The sequence below is a fragment of the Chelmon rostratus genome, chromosome 13, assembly GCF_017976325.1.
Source record: "Chelmon rostratus isolate fCheRos1 chromosome 13, fCheRos1.pri, whole genome shotgun sequence".
NCBI classification, from domain to species: Eukaryota; Metazoa; Chordata; class Actinopteri; order Chaetodontiformes; family Chaetodontidae; genus Chelmon; species Chelmon rostratus.
The window spans coordinates 14708048-14721661 of NC_055670.1; the positions used below are offsets into that span (position 1 = coordinate 14708048).

Below are 13614 nucleotides of genomic sequence, written 5' to 3' on the forward strand. Positions count from 1 at the left end.
ATCAAACCCAGGACATCAGAGTCACTTATCAAACTAGATCTGATGACATTACATTTGAGGAGTGTCGCTTTTTAACCAAACGAGAAAAATAAACAACAAAACTCTGCAAAAAGGTTCTAGAAATGTGTCCTCAAACGCTTCCAGCTGCCTACACTATTATGACACTGACATGACAACCTTCATCTCATTAGACGAGCTACGGTCTCTCTAAGCCTTATTCTCCCACTAATGCCACTGAGAGCAACACTCAATATTTCATTCAGGGGTGTAAATATTGCATTAACTGCAGTCAGCCCATTTTTGCGGGCTGTATTCTACAAAATGGGGCTGCCGTTAGCGCCCACTCCATCATAAACCTCCCACTCTCTTCTCCGGCAGCCAGAATACCTCATCCAGACAGTCAAGGGTCAGACAAGGCTGTCTGTTACATCTTTCTCTCTGCTATTCTGAGCTTTGATGTGTCTGCCAAATCCTGTTGACACACACGTAACAGTTTTGTCTGGATGTCGAATAGGTCCTCCTGTGCAATGCAGCTAAACCGCTGTCTTTAATCTGTGGACAAAAGAATTCCTAGATGCTATCCTCTGCGCAGGGATGAGAAATCTGCTGGTCTCACGCCTGCCTGGGGAGCATTCCTCCAGGGCTGAGTCACCGTTTTAAACGACACAGGCGAAATGTAATGACATATTCGTCTCTTCAGACCTCACTTCCTCTCTACATGCAGCTTGTACCTCCTTAAAGTTGTCGAACGCAGAGAGAATAATTTCGTGGCCTCCTCTCACGAGACAAACTGCCGCCAGGAGCTCCAGGACCAGGGCTTTAGTTCTGCAAAACAGGGAAAAAATAAAGGCAGGAATGGTTAGTAAATGACAAGCACCAGCGCTGCAGCAAACCTGTACTTAAACATGGAGCAAACAAAGTGGAAAACAGTGTAATTTAACTTCCTGCCAGTGCTGAAACCTCTGTGCAGAATGGATCGATTACAGTGTTTATTACAATTAATATCTTTTTCAGTTGTTTTTAAAATAACACAACTTTATAAAACTGCATTATTATGTTGACATATTGAGGACATGAGGTTTCCCTTAAAAAACTCATTGAAAGAAACTTTGCAATGTCACAACCTGAGAGGGAAAAAAGCAAAAGAGCTCCACATTTTCATCTGATCCACTGGATTAAAAGGCAGGTATCAAAAATGAATGCTTCAGGCCTAATCCGTGTGCGTGTGTGTGTGTGTGTGTGTGCCTGTGTGTGTGTGTGTGTGTGTGTGTGTGTGTGTGTGTGTGTGTGTGTGTGTGTGTGCGCAAGCGTCCACTCTCCAGTTCATTCCTCCAGCATTTCTCCATCTGTTTTAGACGATATGTGACAGGTGATGGGAAGTAGTTTCGCATCCACTTTTGAGGAAACCCATGAGCCTCAGGGCATGAAGTGGAGACACACACACCCACACACACATACAGAGAAGTGAGTCCTTCTGCTGGATGTTTCAGTAAGCAGCTGCCACTGCGGTGGAGTGTGCCGGCGGTGCCCTGACCCCTCTGTCGGGATGAATGTGCCCCTGAGCCACAAAGACACTCACTCTGGATCAGCCTGTGCAGGTGCACTGAGGCTAATGTTGGACTCTGAATGTTCCATTATGGATTTGGGTCTTTGTTGGTAAAATATCTGGATGTTTTCAGCTCCAAATGTAACAAATCTCTTATGATCTTTCTTTATCAGCAAAGAGCTATGTAAAAACACTCAGGTTTTCATGTAGAAAAACTCAGCTTTTAGTTCTTTAAATGTCATCTTTGAATCATTTTCAACTTCTTGCTTTAACTTACCTTGGGTTCTTATTGTTGAGACTTAGTGCAATTTCATTCACAGCGTGTGGGTGTGACATGACCATGTTGAAGCCATACTGGAAGAAGAAAAACAAACAAGAGGGAGTAAGACAGAGAGAAAAAGCTAATTAACAGAGCAGAGGAGCCACAGAATAAGCAAGAGGTGCATTCCTCTGCGTTATAAATGAAACACGCAGAACAAGCAGTGGAACAAATTGAATTTGGCTTCAGTTAGATAAGTGAGCTTTATTCCAGAGGGACATGTCTGTGTGGAGGCCCTCTGGGGAGTGCACAGGGCTGACCTGGTAGTTCATGATAGCACGCAGGCACATGATGCAGACGTGGACGTCTTCTTTCTTGCAGACCAGTCTGGAGTTTTTCAGAGTTCTGCGACTCGGCAGTGTGTTGCAACTAAAACAAATGATAGAAACGACAAAAAAAAAAAAAAAAAATTCAGCAACAAAGAGTTGTTGATGAAGCTGTGAGCATCTGAACACAAACATAAGTGCACTGGATATATAAGAAGCCATTTGTGAAAGAGCCTCCATCACACACCACCTCCTCCTCACAGGGAGGCTATTAAACTGCCACACTACCTTACATTAACACACACAAAGACCATATAATCTACAGCCTACCCATGGGCCACAAGATGCCCTCTTTCAATTGTTTTATTTTATGTCCTTCACAAAGAGATCACTTACAGCTAACAGAATAGAAGCCAGTCATTTGCATGCAGCCCAGTGATTGTGCTGCTTTATGTGGACAAAAACAAGGCTTCTTCTCCTGGTGCAGCTCTCGTGGTAAAAAGAGAAATGCTGGAGCAGCTGTATTACTGAATAATATGCAGAGCCAGTCAGAGCAAAACGGTTTATTTTCAGACTTTTGTCATGAGGTTCAATTACCCGCCCGAGTTCTGGAGAAAAATGTGTCCCCAGGCTACCGATAGACATGCCGATTCGTGTCAGCTCCCATGTCTAAAGGTGTGACTCCTCTGTGAGTCACAGTGTGGTGTGTTTGTTTGAACCAGAAAAGGCGAAATACTTTTAGGACAAAAATAGTTAAGAACTATTCTTTAATTAGCCAAGTTCACGTGGAAGAAAGATAGAAAACACACATGCTTGAGCTTGCGCGTCTTTTGTATGGGCGCAGGATGTGGCGCAAAACAAACCAGCTGACATGAATGCAGAAGATTCACGAGACAGTCGCTGACAGAACTCCACCATCCGCTTCACACAGCAGCAAAAATCATCTTAAAGGACTTCATCAAGGTTTCTTTTCCTCTCCTGATTAATCAACACCCAAACTGAGGCGTGGCAAGGAGGAAATGAGTAACAATATTTCTTAAGGTGCACTAATGATAAAGGATTACCTAACACCCGCAAAATGTAATGCCTTCACCTGCTTTGACTTGTCTGAAATGACTCAACCAAACTGTACATAGCACATCAAATACAACACAGTTGATCCAAAGGGCTCTGCAGAAAAGAACAAACGACTGAACATGGAAAACTAATTCGGAGAACAAGCAAAAATATACAGATACGGTTAAAAGTTGCACCTCGAAAGCCTAAATAGAGTGTGATGATGATTAATTAAAGTGGGTCAATAGTTTTCAGGTGGCTAATGAGTTACCACAACAGTTAGTACTGAGGGCAGACACAGGCCTTCCACAGACCTGAGGTCTGACACTGCAGTATGGGGACAGGGGTTCCCAAATACAAGCCGGCTCAAGACCATTCAATTCTAAATCTGTGGAGGGAAACCAATAACAGAGTAATATGGTTCTCATTTTCTATCTGCTCTGCAATGAGGGCATGAAATGATTATTTTAAGATTCGTTTTAAAATATATGAAGACATGGATGACATTCTCCAAGTCAGAGATAAACTGAATTTGGATTTAACAATCTGCTTTATTTGTTTGTCACATTTGAGTTTTAAATTGAACATGTATCCAAGGAGACAAGACGTCCGAAACTGAAGGAAGAAGACAAGTGAGAGGTGCTGTGAATCCATCCAGGATTTTTATGGTCACTAAAGCATGAATACAAAAAAAATTATAATCCTGCCCATTTTCTCAGAACGGCACGACCACAATGAACAGAGCATGTTCTAAATAACACCACAGAACGACATCAACCACTAGCACTATAACTACACGCTATAAAACACCCGTCTACTTATATCTAGCTGTCTCCATGTAGCTCATCACACATACCGTCGTATTTGAGAGCACTTTGGACAGCTCAGTGTGCTCGGTGTCCTTCAGGGTGGCAGTATGTAGAAGACACAGAAATCTTCATTTGACTCTTAGTGAGCTGACATTATTCTAATTCAAAACTAATCTAAAGTGAAATAAACACAATAAAGACTCTGTATGATGGACGTTTATGAATTAGAAAAGTGCCGACAGTAGATGAGAGCATATGCTTCAAAACTAGTGTGACATCTCAAAGATGATGCATCCAAAATACAGAAGAGGCTACCTAATCTATCATTAGTGGTTGTAGCCTAGTAAAAGCCTTTGCTTTTACAGGGCTTTTGTAGAAACTAGGCTAGCTTCTGCACAGAATGGCATTTAGGGAGCCACACAAGCAGCACACAGGCACAGAGGCAAGAACAATGAGTGCAGAAAAACCCATTTGCTCCAAGGAAAAGGAGAATTCAGTCTGAAGCGCAGGAGGGGAGGCTGGCAGTACAAATAATTCACATCCCCGACACAGACAGCGGGACAAATAAACTGGGCAGCGCTAGCAGGGAGGTATAATGTACAATGAGGCAGGGGGATTGTGTGTGTGTGTGTGTGTGTGTGTGTGTGTGTGTGTGTGTGTGTGTGTCTTCGGAGGGAGCAGGGATGCAGGGTTAAGGCTGCAGAAAGCTCACTGTGAGCCTGCAAAGTGAACCTGCCTGCTGTGGAAGACTGGCAGACTGAAGAGCAGATGACTATGGAGGAACACCAGGACAGAACAGAAGAGACAGTTAGCCTGACTGAAGACCTGTTACACACACTGTACATGCTCGAGAGGGACGACACGCAGGGACATCTGGATTGTTGGAAATTAGAAAATGTTATGTGTAGAAGAAACTGCTGTAAACAGAGGATGTTCCCACCAAAGTTTTCCAATTAAATCTCTCTGACTGATGGCAATCTTAGAGTCTAAATTATTGTTATAGAGGAGAGAAAAAGGGTGAAAACATGTCCATTCTCTCCTACATTTACTTCTTTCACATGTATTATCTTAAATACTTGAATGCATGAAAACTAAGGGCAAACATCAATGGAATGACAGAGAGGATTAGAGAAATAATGAACAACTGAATGGGATTTGTGCTTATATTAGCATGGGCTTATGAATTAACTGCTGTGAAATCCTCTGTGTGCGGGATTTGGAGTTAAAATGGTCTGCTTGGTGTTCATAAAAAAACAAAACATAAAAGAAACATATGCTCCATGAAACAGATCTTTTCCTTCTGCTGCATCATCTGTCACATGAAAGATCGCTGTCAATTGTGTGTCATAATCATTTGCAACACCAGGCCAGGTTTGACAGTCCAGACGAATGGTAGTTTGCCTCCTGCTGCCAAAATGTGTTTTAAGCCATTTAAAGTCTTACAGACCTCATGACCACATTAAGGGGCTACTGAGGCATCATATGAAATGTGTGACTTCTCAAAAATGATCACAATACGATCACATTGCTCCGACTTAACAATAAGCAAAGGGAAAAACAAAGCCTGAAAGCCAAAGTTGGCTGTAAAAAGTTAGAAATCACACCGACCGCATGGTGAATGGTAAATCTTGTTAACCATCAATAAGTGCGTGCATCGTACCGTAACGTGGAATGTCGCCCAGCTCGTGTGATGCCATTCCCAGTGATGGGGGATGGCAGGGTGCTTCCTCCATGCAGGTCTTCTATAGAGCGGCTCCAGGGCTTAGTCTTATCCATCACAGCCTCTGGGTTGTTCTCCACACAGTCTCCATCAAACCTGACGCACCATGAAAACAAGCCGTAAAGTGAGAAACCAGTGAGCATTAAGTTGGTATTATGATAGTGGTGATTTCATTATACAAGAGTAATAAAAATTTGATGACACGATAACGCCAATGATCCTCTATTTTCAGACTATTTTCAAAAATAAAATTTGGTTACTAAAGGTGCGGCTAAGTCAGAACATTTTACACCTGGAAAGGAATTTATTTGAAAATGGCAGAAACTGTAAAATATTTTTCACCAAAGCAAGCTAACGCTTGGATAATATTGTGCTAGCGTACGTACTTTGCTCATCAAGCTAACCAGCCTAGCTTAACGAGCCTAGCTAAGACAACATTACATTAATTTAGCTAACACTTTTACCCAAAGCCACGAGTGGATGTGGGTGCAACCCGGAAATTGAAAGAATCACACAAATAAATCCAACTTCATCAAATGAACTAACTCCAAACAATAAGAGATAATTAACATGCTACGCTAACCAGCATGTCACCAGCACTGGCTATAACCACCCATGCTAAACAAGCCTCACCGGTTAGCGAGCTATTACACATACACTTGTGTGTATCACTGTACAGCAGCAACTCAACATAATCAAATATAAATATATATAAACATACAGTATTAAGCCCCATATGGTGTATCTCCTCTATTGGTCAGGCACTAGTATTAATGAGCGTTGGACACAGAAGGGAAAATGTGCTAAAGCTAAAATTTCAGGTTTTTGTTTAGACATAATAGGTAAGCGAAAGGTTCATGTTTTGTTGTACTTGGCAGAAACCTTGGAAAGAGCTGGTAGTTACAGCATACCTGTTATGATCTATTCCAGTTTTTAGACTGGCCATTTCCCATGACTTTTAAATGCTGCTGCCGCGGCACTGAGGGTAAACATGCTTTTACGGCTAACCATTCATAATGTGGACAGACCATAATAACATATGGTAAAGTGGGGGAGTGAATTAAAAATTTAACTGCGTGGCTCTTTGGCCCTGAACAGGGACCTTGTGACTGACTAATAATCACACCGTCAATCTATGAATAGAAGCTTATGGTTGGTATAACACACAGTGCCAATGTGTCAGCAATGGGCCCCGAGTGACTCAGTGTTTCTGACAACCAGGCAGCAGCCGCAGTGGTGGTGGTGGTGGTGGTGCTGTACGGAGATGCATCAGCGGCGGTGGAGAATAGCAGCATTGTTTGCTTGTCACTTGTGCATATAGACTATGGTGTTATAGAGAGAAAGAGCTGGTGGTATCTTACGTGACGGCATACTGTGCAAAAGAAAGATACTCCACCAGCACGTCCAGACCTTTGTTCTCTTCATTTAAGAACTCCCTCACCCACCTGAAGAGAGACAAAAACAGGTTGAACTCAACAGAAGGTTTATTTGCACACAAACTCTTATAAAAACATTTGGTCAGTTCCTGGATAGAGATCTTGACACATTTTCAAATATACCTGATCAGCAGATCAGAGTCAGAACCAGCGTTTATACGACTGGATTTGAAGTTTGAGCAATTTCAACAGAAAATCGTCTCATTTGAGATAATGTCTACAGTGAAGCAGTGGCTTGAAAAAAATACAAGTACCATGCACAAAAATTAAACATGCTTTGAAAGAGACACGTTGATTAAATTTGGAATTATTTCGCCTTTCATCTGGAAAGAAACCATACTCTGTCTTAATAAAATCACTAAATGCTTCATGTTTAATGGGGAGCACTCAATGCGGTTAGAGGGGAAGTTTTGGGCTTTTTTCCTCTCTCTCTCTCTCTCTCTCTCTCTCTCTCTCTCTCTCTCTCTCTCTCTCTGTTCAATCCACTTTTTCAAATTTTTGTACATAATATGTGTTTAATTAGTAAAGTATACATGTCTAATATCGACATGCTGCACAAAACAATTATGGAGATAGGAGTCTACCAATATAATATGTATATAATGTGTCACTTCCTTTTTCTAACTCTACGCAGGCTTTGACCGTACTTGACCTTGGGATACGGATATTTTCACATTATTCATCCTTTTTGCCTCAGCTTCTCCCTCACTTTGCCGAGAAGAATTGTAATGACCCATTTGAAAAACTTCAAAGCTTCCTGGCTCAGGGGAGCAAACATGCACGTGTTTGCGAGGCAGTGGCATCCACACACATACAGAGTCTCATTACTGATTCTGCCTGTTTTCTCTATCTCTGTTTCCCTAAACACACGCGCACATAGTTTCTAACTCTGGTAGAGACAAGCCCCCGGAATGATCAAAAGCCCATTCTCACCTTCCTTACAGGCAGTGAAGTGGGCCACCCATTCAGCACTCGGCGGGCTTTCATTTCTTATTCTGCACAGAATAGCCGAGCTTCTCACAGGAAAGCTCCCACTACCTTTGGCATGTGCTGTTCTCCCTCCATATTTATAAGCAGTGCGAGCTGAATCACAGAACATCTTTTTTTAATGGCATCCTAAGAAGGTGCCCGTGTCTTTTTATTGGAGCGCCAAACTGCTTCGACAGACCCGATTGCTCAGTGATTAGAGAAATTTGCAGGGCATAAACATAACGACACGCAGGCAGGCCGTTGAGTGGTACCGTGCTAATGAAGATGTGAGGCTAAACTGCTTTAAAAATCAACTAGCTGCTTCTTTATTAGCTCCCCTGTGGTGTACCTAGATGGGGGCCAGTGAGACTGAAACAGCGCCCAGTAAAGCAGAGCTGAGTGGGGCTGGTCGTGTTTTAAAAGGGCTCGGAGGTGTGGCCTTGTTGGGCACATGGTAGTCATTACCCCAGGACACTAACTAACAATCCTCCCATTCACCACATGTTGTTGACCACTGAGCAACATGTGAGGAGCAGGCAGGCAGGCAGGGGGCCGGGGTTACCATCGGCAGTGCCGGTACAGGGACAATCTGCCTATTATACAGCCTCCATGATGGATATATATTTGTCTGTTTCACCTCTGAATAAGAAGCAGTAACCATTCACTGTTTGAGCGGGTGACATCCTGCTCCCTCGCCAACCCCCTCCCGTACTATCTCAGTCTCTCTACCCGTCCCCCTGCCATTAAGGTAATGCTTCATTGTCTAATCTAGATTAGGTAGATTATTTATGTAATCTAGTTTACCAACATAAGGTCTCTCTAAAGAGTTAATCCATGTAAACAGTGCCTCGACCGATTTGCCAGGCGGATGTCGTGTCTGGCTGCTTTGGAGTTTATTTTGGTTTGAGGAGCAGAATCTGATCGGTGTGTAATCAGTGTGTAGGAGTGTGAGAGACAGTGTTGTCAGAAACACGAGACGGTTTGTGCGAGAGTCAGTGAAACAGACGAATTCAAGTAGTATGTGTGTGGGAGGGAGGAAAAGAGAAAAGCAGAGGGATTAAGAGATGTAGTTTAGATAACCTTTGTGTGTGTGTGTGTGTGTGTGTGTTTGTGTGTGTGTGTGTGTGTGAGAGAGAGAGAGAGAGAGAGATCCTGTGACAGTTGTGTAACCAGTGTGTCTCTGTATCTTTGCTGTCACAACAGTCTGTGGTCAGCGGATGCTCTCATGGCTGTCTCTTCCTGTCCTTGACGGGGTCTCTATGTCTCCCGTGACCGCCCACCTCCAACATCCCTCCCAGCTGCTCGCCCTCATCCTCATTCCTACAAAAGAACCCCGGGGCTTCATTTATGAGCCACCTATACACCTATCATCTGTCCATATAGAATCTAATTTATTAATATTTTCATGTGCTTGAGGATGCAAGTGAATTTTGAACCACTCCTGACCAAGCAGCCAACAAAACTCCGGGCCGCACACAAGTGTAATCACTGGTAAATGTAATCAATTCCTACATAACAGACTCACAAATGTCAGCAGAAATGATCACCAAATGGCCCTGATGAAGCGCACTTCCATTTTTGTTTGGAAAACAAGGTAATTATCTATGTCAGACTGAATTGTTGTTTTTAAAGAACTCCATCAATCTAGCATTGCACCTTTATAACGTTGTTGAACCCGGGATGGACACAAAAAAACAATCAAAAGGCTTTATGCCACTTTTTTTGCCCATCTAGTAGTACCCCCCAAGATTCAGCAGCAGATGTTAAGATATAAAATGCAACAACTGTAAAGGATATTAAAAGCAAATTGATAGTCTGTCTGATTTACAATTAAGTTGACTCTTGTCCTCTTTGTGTCCTGCCCTTCTTTATCGGATCATCACATTAGATTAAGTCATTTTTCATCTGTCCCCTCGCTGTATCTTTATTCACTTATATGTTGCCTTGATGAATGAGGGCCCTGGATCCTACAGATCCCAGAATGCATTAGGCCTCATTAATGACGCGGAGCAATCCATCACAGTCATATCAGGGTCTCTCATCACAGAGACAGGCCGCGTGACCTAGCCAAAGACAAAACACTGAGACACTGTGTGACGCTCACTGAGATATCGATCTTTCCTTGAGGCTCAACTGTACAACACTGAATCAATATCAGCTGCAGCAGGTTGAGGCTTGTTGTGCTGGAATACCTGGAATTACACATGAATACTTCAGTGTTCAGTTATCTGTTGTGAAATCATGATCTCTTAGCCAACCTCTATAATAGTACCTCTTCAGGATGGCACACTGAAACCCTGATATATCAAGCTGTGCAGCTCAACTACTGAATGTAGTAAAATGTGTTTTCCTTCCAGAGGCTGCTCATGTGTCAGCCATCCCAAACAATCAATCGATTCATCTTTCCTCCATCGCCAAATGGCTTTCTGTGTAATATTAGCACCCGAGCACAGTGGGGGATGGTGTTGGTGGTGGTGGTGGTTAGCGTCAACGTCTCCGGGTGTCTGGAATGTCAGACTTTTCCCCCTTGAATCTAATATAAGCAGGTCCTGGACATTCAACACTACACAAGCTCCGCACAACCCCGCAGTGACTCACCCTATATGATTGGTCCGTAACGAAATTTCCAGTTCTCTCAGGACTTGGGTGGACTCCTGAACTCTCCGTCTGAATTTCTGAGGAAGGAAAGAAGGGGGGAGTTAATACTTCACCATACCACCAGAACTGTAAATCATGAAGTGGTAGCGTAGGGGTGTTTTGGCTGGAGGAAACTTTTTCTGACAGAAAGGTCAGAGAAACAGACATGGAACGCAAACCGCATTGGCATTTAAATGTGAAAGCAGGCAAACCGTGCCCTGATTACAAAAGAAAAAAAAATCTAAGTTGGGATTGAGCTGTTCTAATAAGATTTTCTAAGTGGGTCTTTTACTTGCCAGTAACCATTCAACAGGCTAAAAGAGACGGCGAGCTGACTCATTGGAAACTGAATATGGAACAGTTCCCATTATCTTGTTTGCTCACATTGGCTCTTTATATCGCAGTAATCCCCCCTGGTAGCACCGTGATAAAATCAAGCAACCTAATTGGTTACCTCTCAAGCCCTGCGAGGACACCCAGCAGCCACACAAACACACAGGTACACACACACACACACTTGCGCACTCATACACACACACACATTCTTGGTCCTGTTACTGTGGCTACAGCTAGAGCAGAGAAGTGTGTGCAGGCATGAGCGGCCAGTGAATGAGGTGGAAAACAACAGAGGGGAGAACGTGAGCGGGTTTCTCTTTGATTTTGTCCTCTGACGGGAGGTGATCTGCAAAAACCGAAGACAAAAAGGCCCCTCAGGCTGTTACGCAACCGCAGCGACAAAACCAGCAACGTGAAAGACCAGTGGCGATCAAACAGGAGGGGGAACCCATGACGAGAGGGAGTGAAGCAGTTGCATCAGAGGAGAAAGCAAAAAATCATCTCTTAATATCTTGTAAGGTTAAAAATATTACAGTATTTCAAAAAAAGCACCATTTCCAAATTCAGTTGCTGTCATGTTAACTCACGTGCCGACCAAAACATCATCTCCTTAAATCTTGCGTTTTAGTGAATTTTGTAAGTTACCACAAAACATGCTTTCATATAAAATGGTTTTTACTGCTTATTTTTCCAGAGTAAAAAGCTAGTCTCACACCAATCAAACAAATGAAGGTCCAGCAATAACATACACACGTTTTTTTCTTTTACAGGGTTTTCTGTAACTTTTTCTAAAAACAACAATAACACAAACATAACACTCACTCTTTGTTTACTAAAATTTAATATTCTAGTATGTTAAAAGGAAAAGAAATGCATAAAAGCATAAAGAATTGCATAACTTCAGGAAAAGTTTTCTTTAAGAACAGTTTCCAACAATTTCCAACTTTCTACAACAGAATAGAAAGAGTTTTGTGTTTTTGTTGAAGGGTTTTCTGTGCTTTTTTCTACTTAATGGAAAATATAACATATATATATATATATATATCACAAAGCTTAAAAATGAGTCTAAATCTATAAAGAAAAGCTGTTTAATATCTTTCATCAGTGTAAGATGTAATGTATAATCAATTAAAAAGAGACATTTTAAATAATTATGTCTCGAGCTGAAATTATTAGTCAATAAATCAATTAGTTGATCAACTGATCAATCTGCAACTATTTTGACAAGTGATTCATCAAAATGCCAAATCTCTCTCCTAAAATATGAGGATTTTGTTGCTTTTCTCTGTTTATATGATGTAAATTTACGAGGCATTTTAAGACGTCACCTTGGAAAGTTTCGGTTTTAGTTAAATATACAGGAAGAAGAGAAGAGAAGAGAAGAGAAGAGAAGAGAAGAGAAGAGAAGAGAAGAGAAGAGAAGAGAAGAGAAGAGAAGAGAAGAGAAGAGAAGAGAAGAGGTATCCACCCAGAGTTGGAGGGCCTGGTCACTTTCCATGATGTGTTTGTATCAGGGAGGAAACAGAGCTCAGCCCTGTGTTAACCTATTATTAACATCCACAGAGAAGAGAGCTGTTCCCATAGCTAGGGTCCCTCTCTTTCTCTCTAGTCTGTGTCTTTGGGCTTGGGCGGTGTGTGTTTGGCACATGAGGAGATGAGAAACAGAGTGTTTTTATTAGGGAGGAGCCCTTTGTGCGTTTGTGTGGAAAGCGGAGCATATTTCGGGGTACTGCGCAGGCTCCCAGAGGCACCCCCTCCTCCTCCTCCTCCCACCAAACGCCCTACACTCCACACTTTAAGTACTACCAGCTGCAACACAGGGAGAGCAGGAAGAGAGAGGAGCCGACAGCGGGGTGGAGGTGGTGGGGGAGAGGGTGAAGACGACATGAGGGGAAAGGAGAAGGAGAGGAGGAGACGGGGAGAGGACAGTGAGAGGGGAAAGTAAAGGCAGCCCTAAGAGTGTGGAGGCAGAAAAAAGAGAGGTTCTGGGGAGTGTGAGCTCAGGAGGGGTCATCCTGGAAACAAATCAATGGCTGATACATTCTTGGGGACTAGTTGGACTGGAGCGCTCCCTCCTTGGCTGCCTATTGGCTGGGAGCTGCCCAGAGGAATGCATCGGAGCCTGCCTATGGAAAGCAGAGGCAGCGACCTCCAGCTCTCTCACAGCGGCACAAAGTGGCAATTGTTTTGAGTTTGAAGAAAAGGGGGATGGAGCAGGAATGTAGAAAGAAGCCCATAACTCTTTCTTTTCCTCTCGTGCTTCTTTTTTGTCTCTCTCTCTCGTTCTCTGCCCATCTCTTTCACTCCCTCTACCCTCTCTCCATTATTCTGCCTTACCTCCCTCTCCTTCGCCCCTCTCACTTTACTCTCTCAAGTAATTCCTGTTTCCTCGTCTGCTTCAAGACGAGGAAAAGGCAGAGGCAGCAGCTCAAGGCGTTTTCTAAAACCCCACGTGTCTCAGGCCCATGAGACTAAACATTAAAAAAAAGATGGTAAATAAACAAAGAGATGCTTCTTAGT

General features: G+C 42.9%; 1 protein-coding gene across 5 annotated transcripts in view; it reads right to left on the reverse strand.

Moving 5' to 3' along the window:
* The window catches only part of fmnl2a (formin-like 2a), a 53187-nt gene that overhangs the window by 15702 nt on the left and 23871 nt on the right, over positions 1-13614 (reverse strand). For all 5 annotated transcript variants that reach the window (XM_041950208.1, XM_041950212.1, XM_041950209.1 and 2 more), the window contains exons 4-9: positions 10720-10796; positions 7078-7161; positions 5657-5812; positions 2126-2234; positions 1824-1900; positions 732-825 (exon numbers count right to left, since the gene is read on the reverse strand). In XM_041950208.1, coding sequence (XP_041806142.1) covers positions 732-825; positions 1824-1900; positions 2126-2234; positions 5657-5812; positions 7078-7161; positions 10720-10796 — 597 coding nt within the window. The remainder of the gene's footprint in view (positions 1-731; positions 826-1823; positions 1901-2125; positions 2235-5656; positions 5813-7077; positions 7162-10719; positions 10797-13614) is intronic.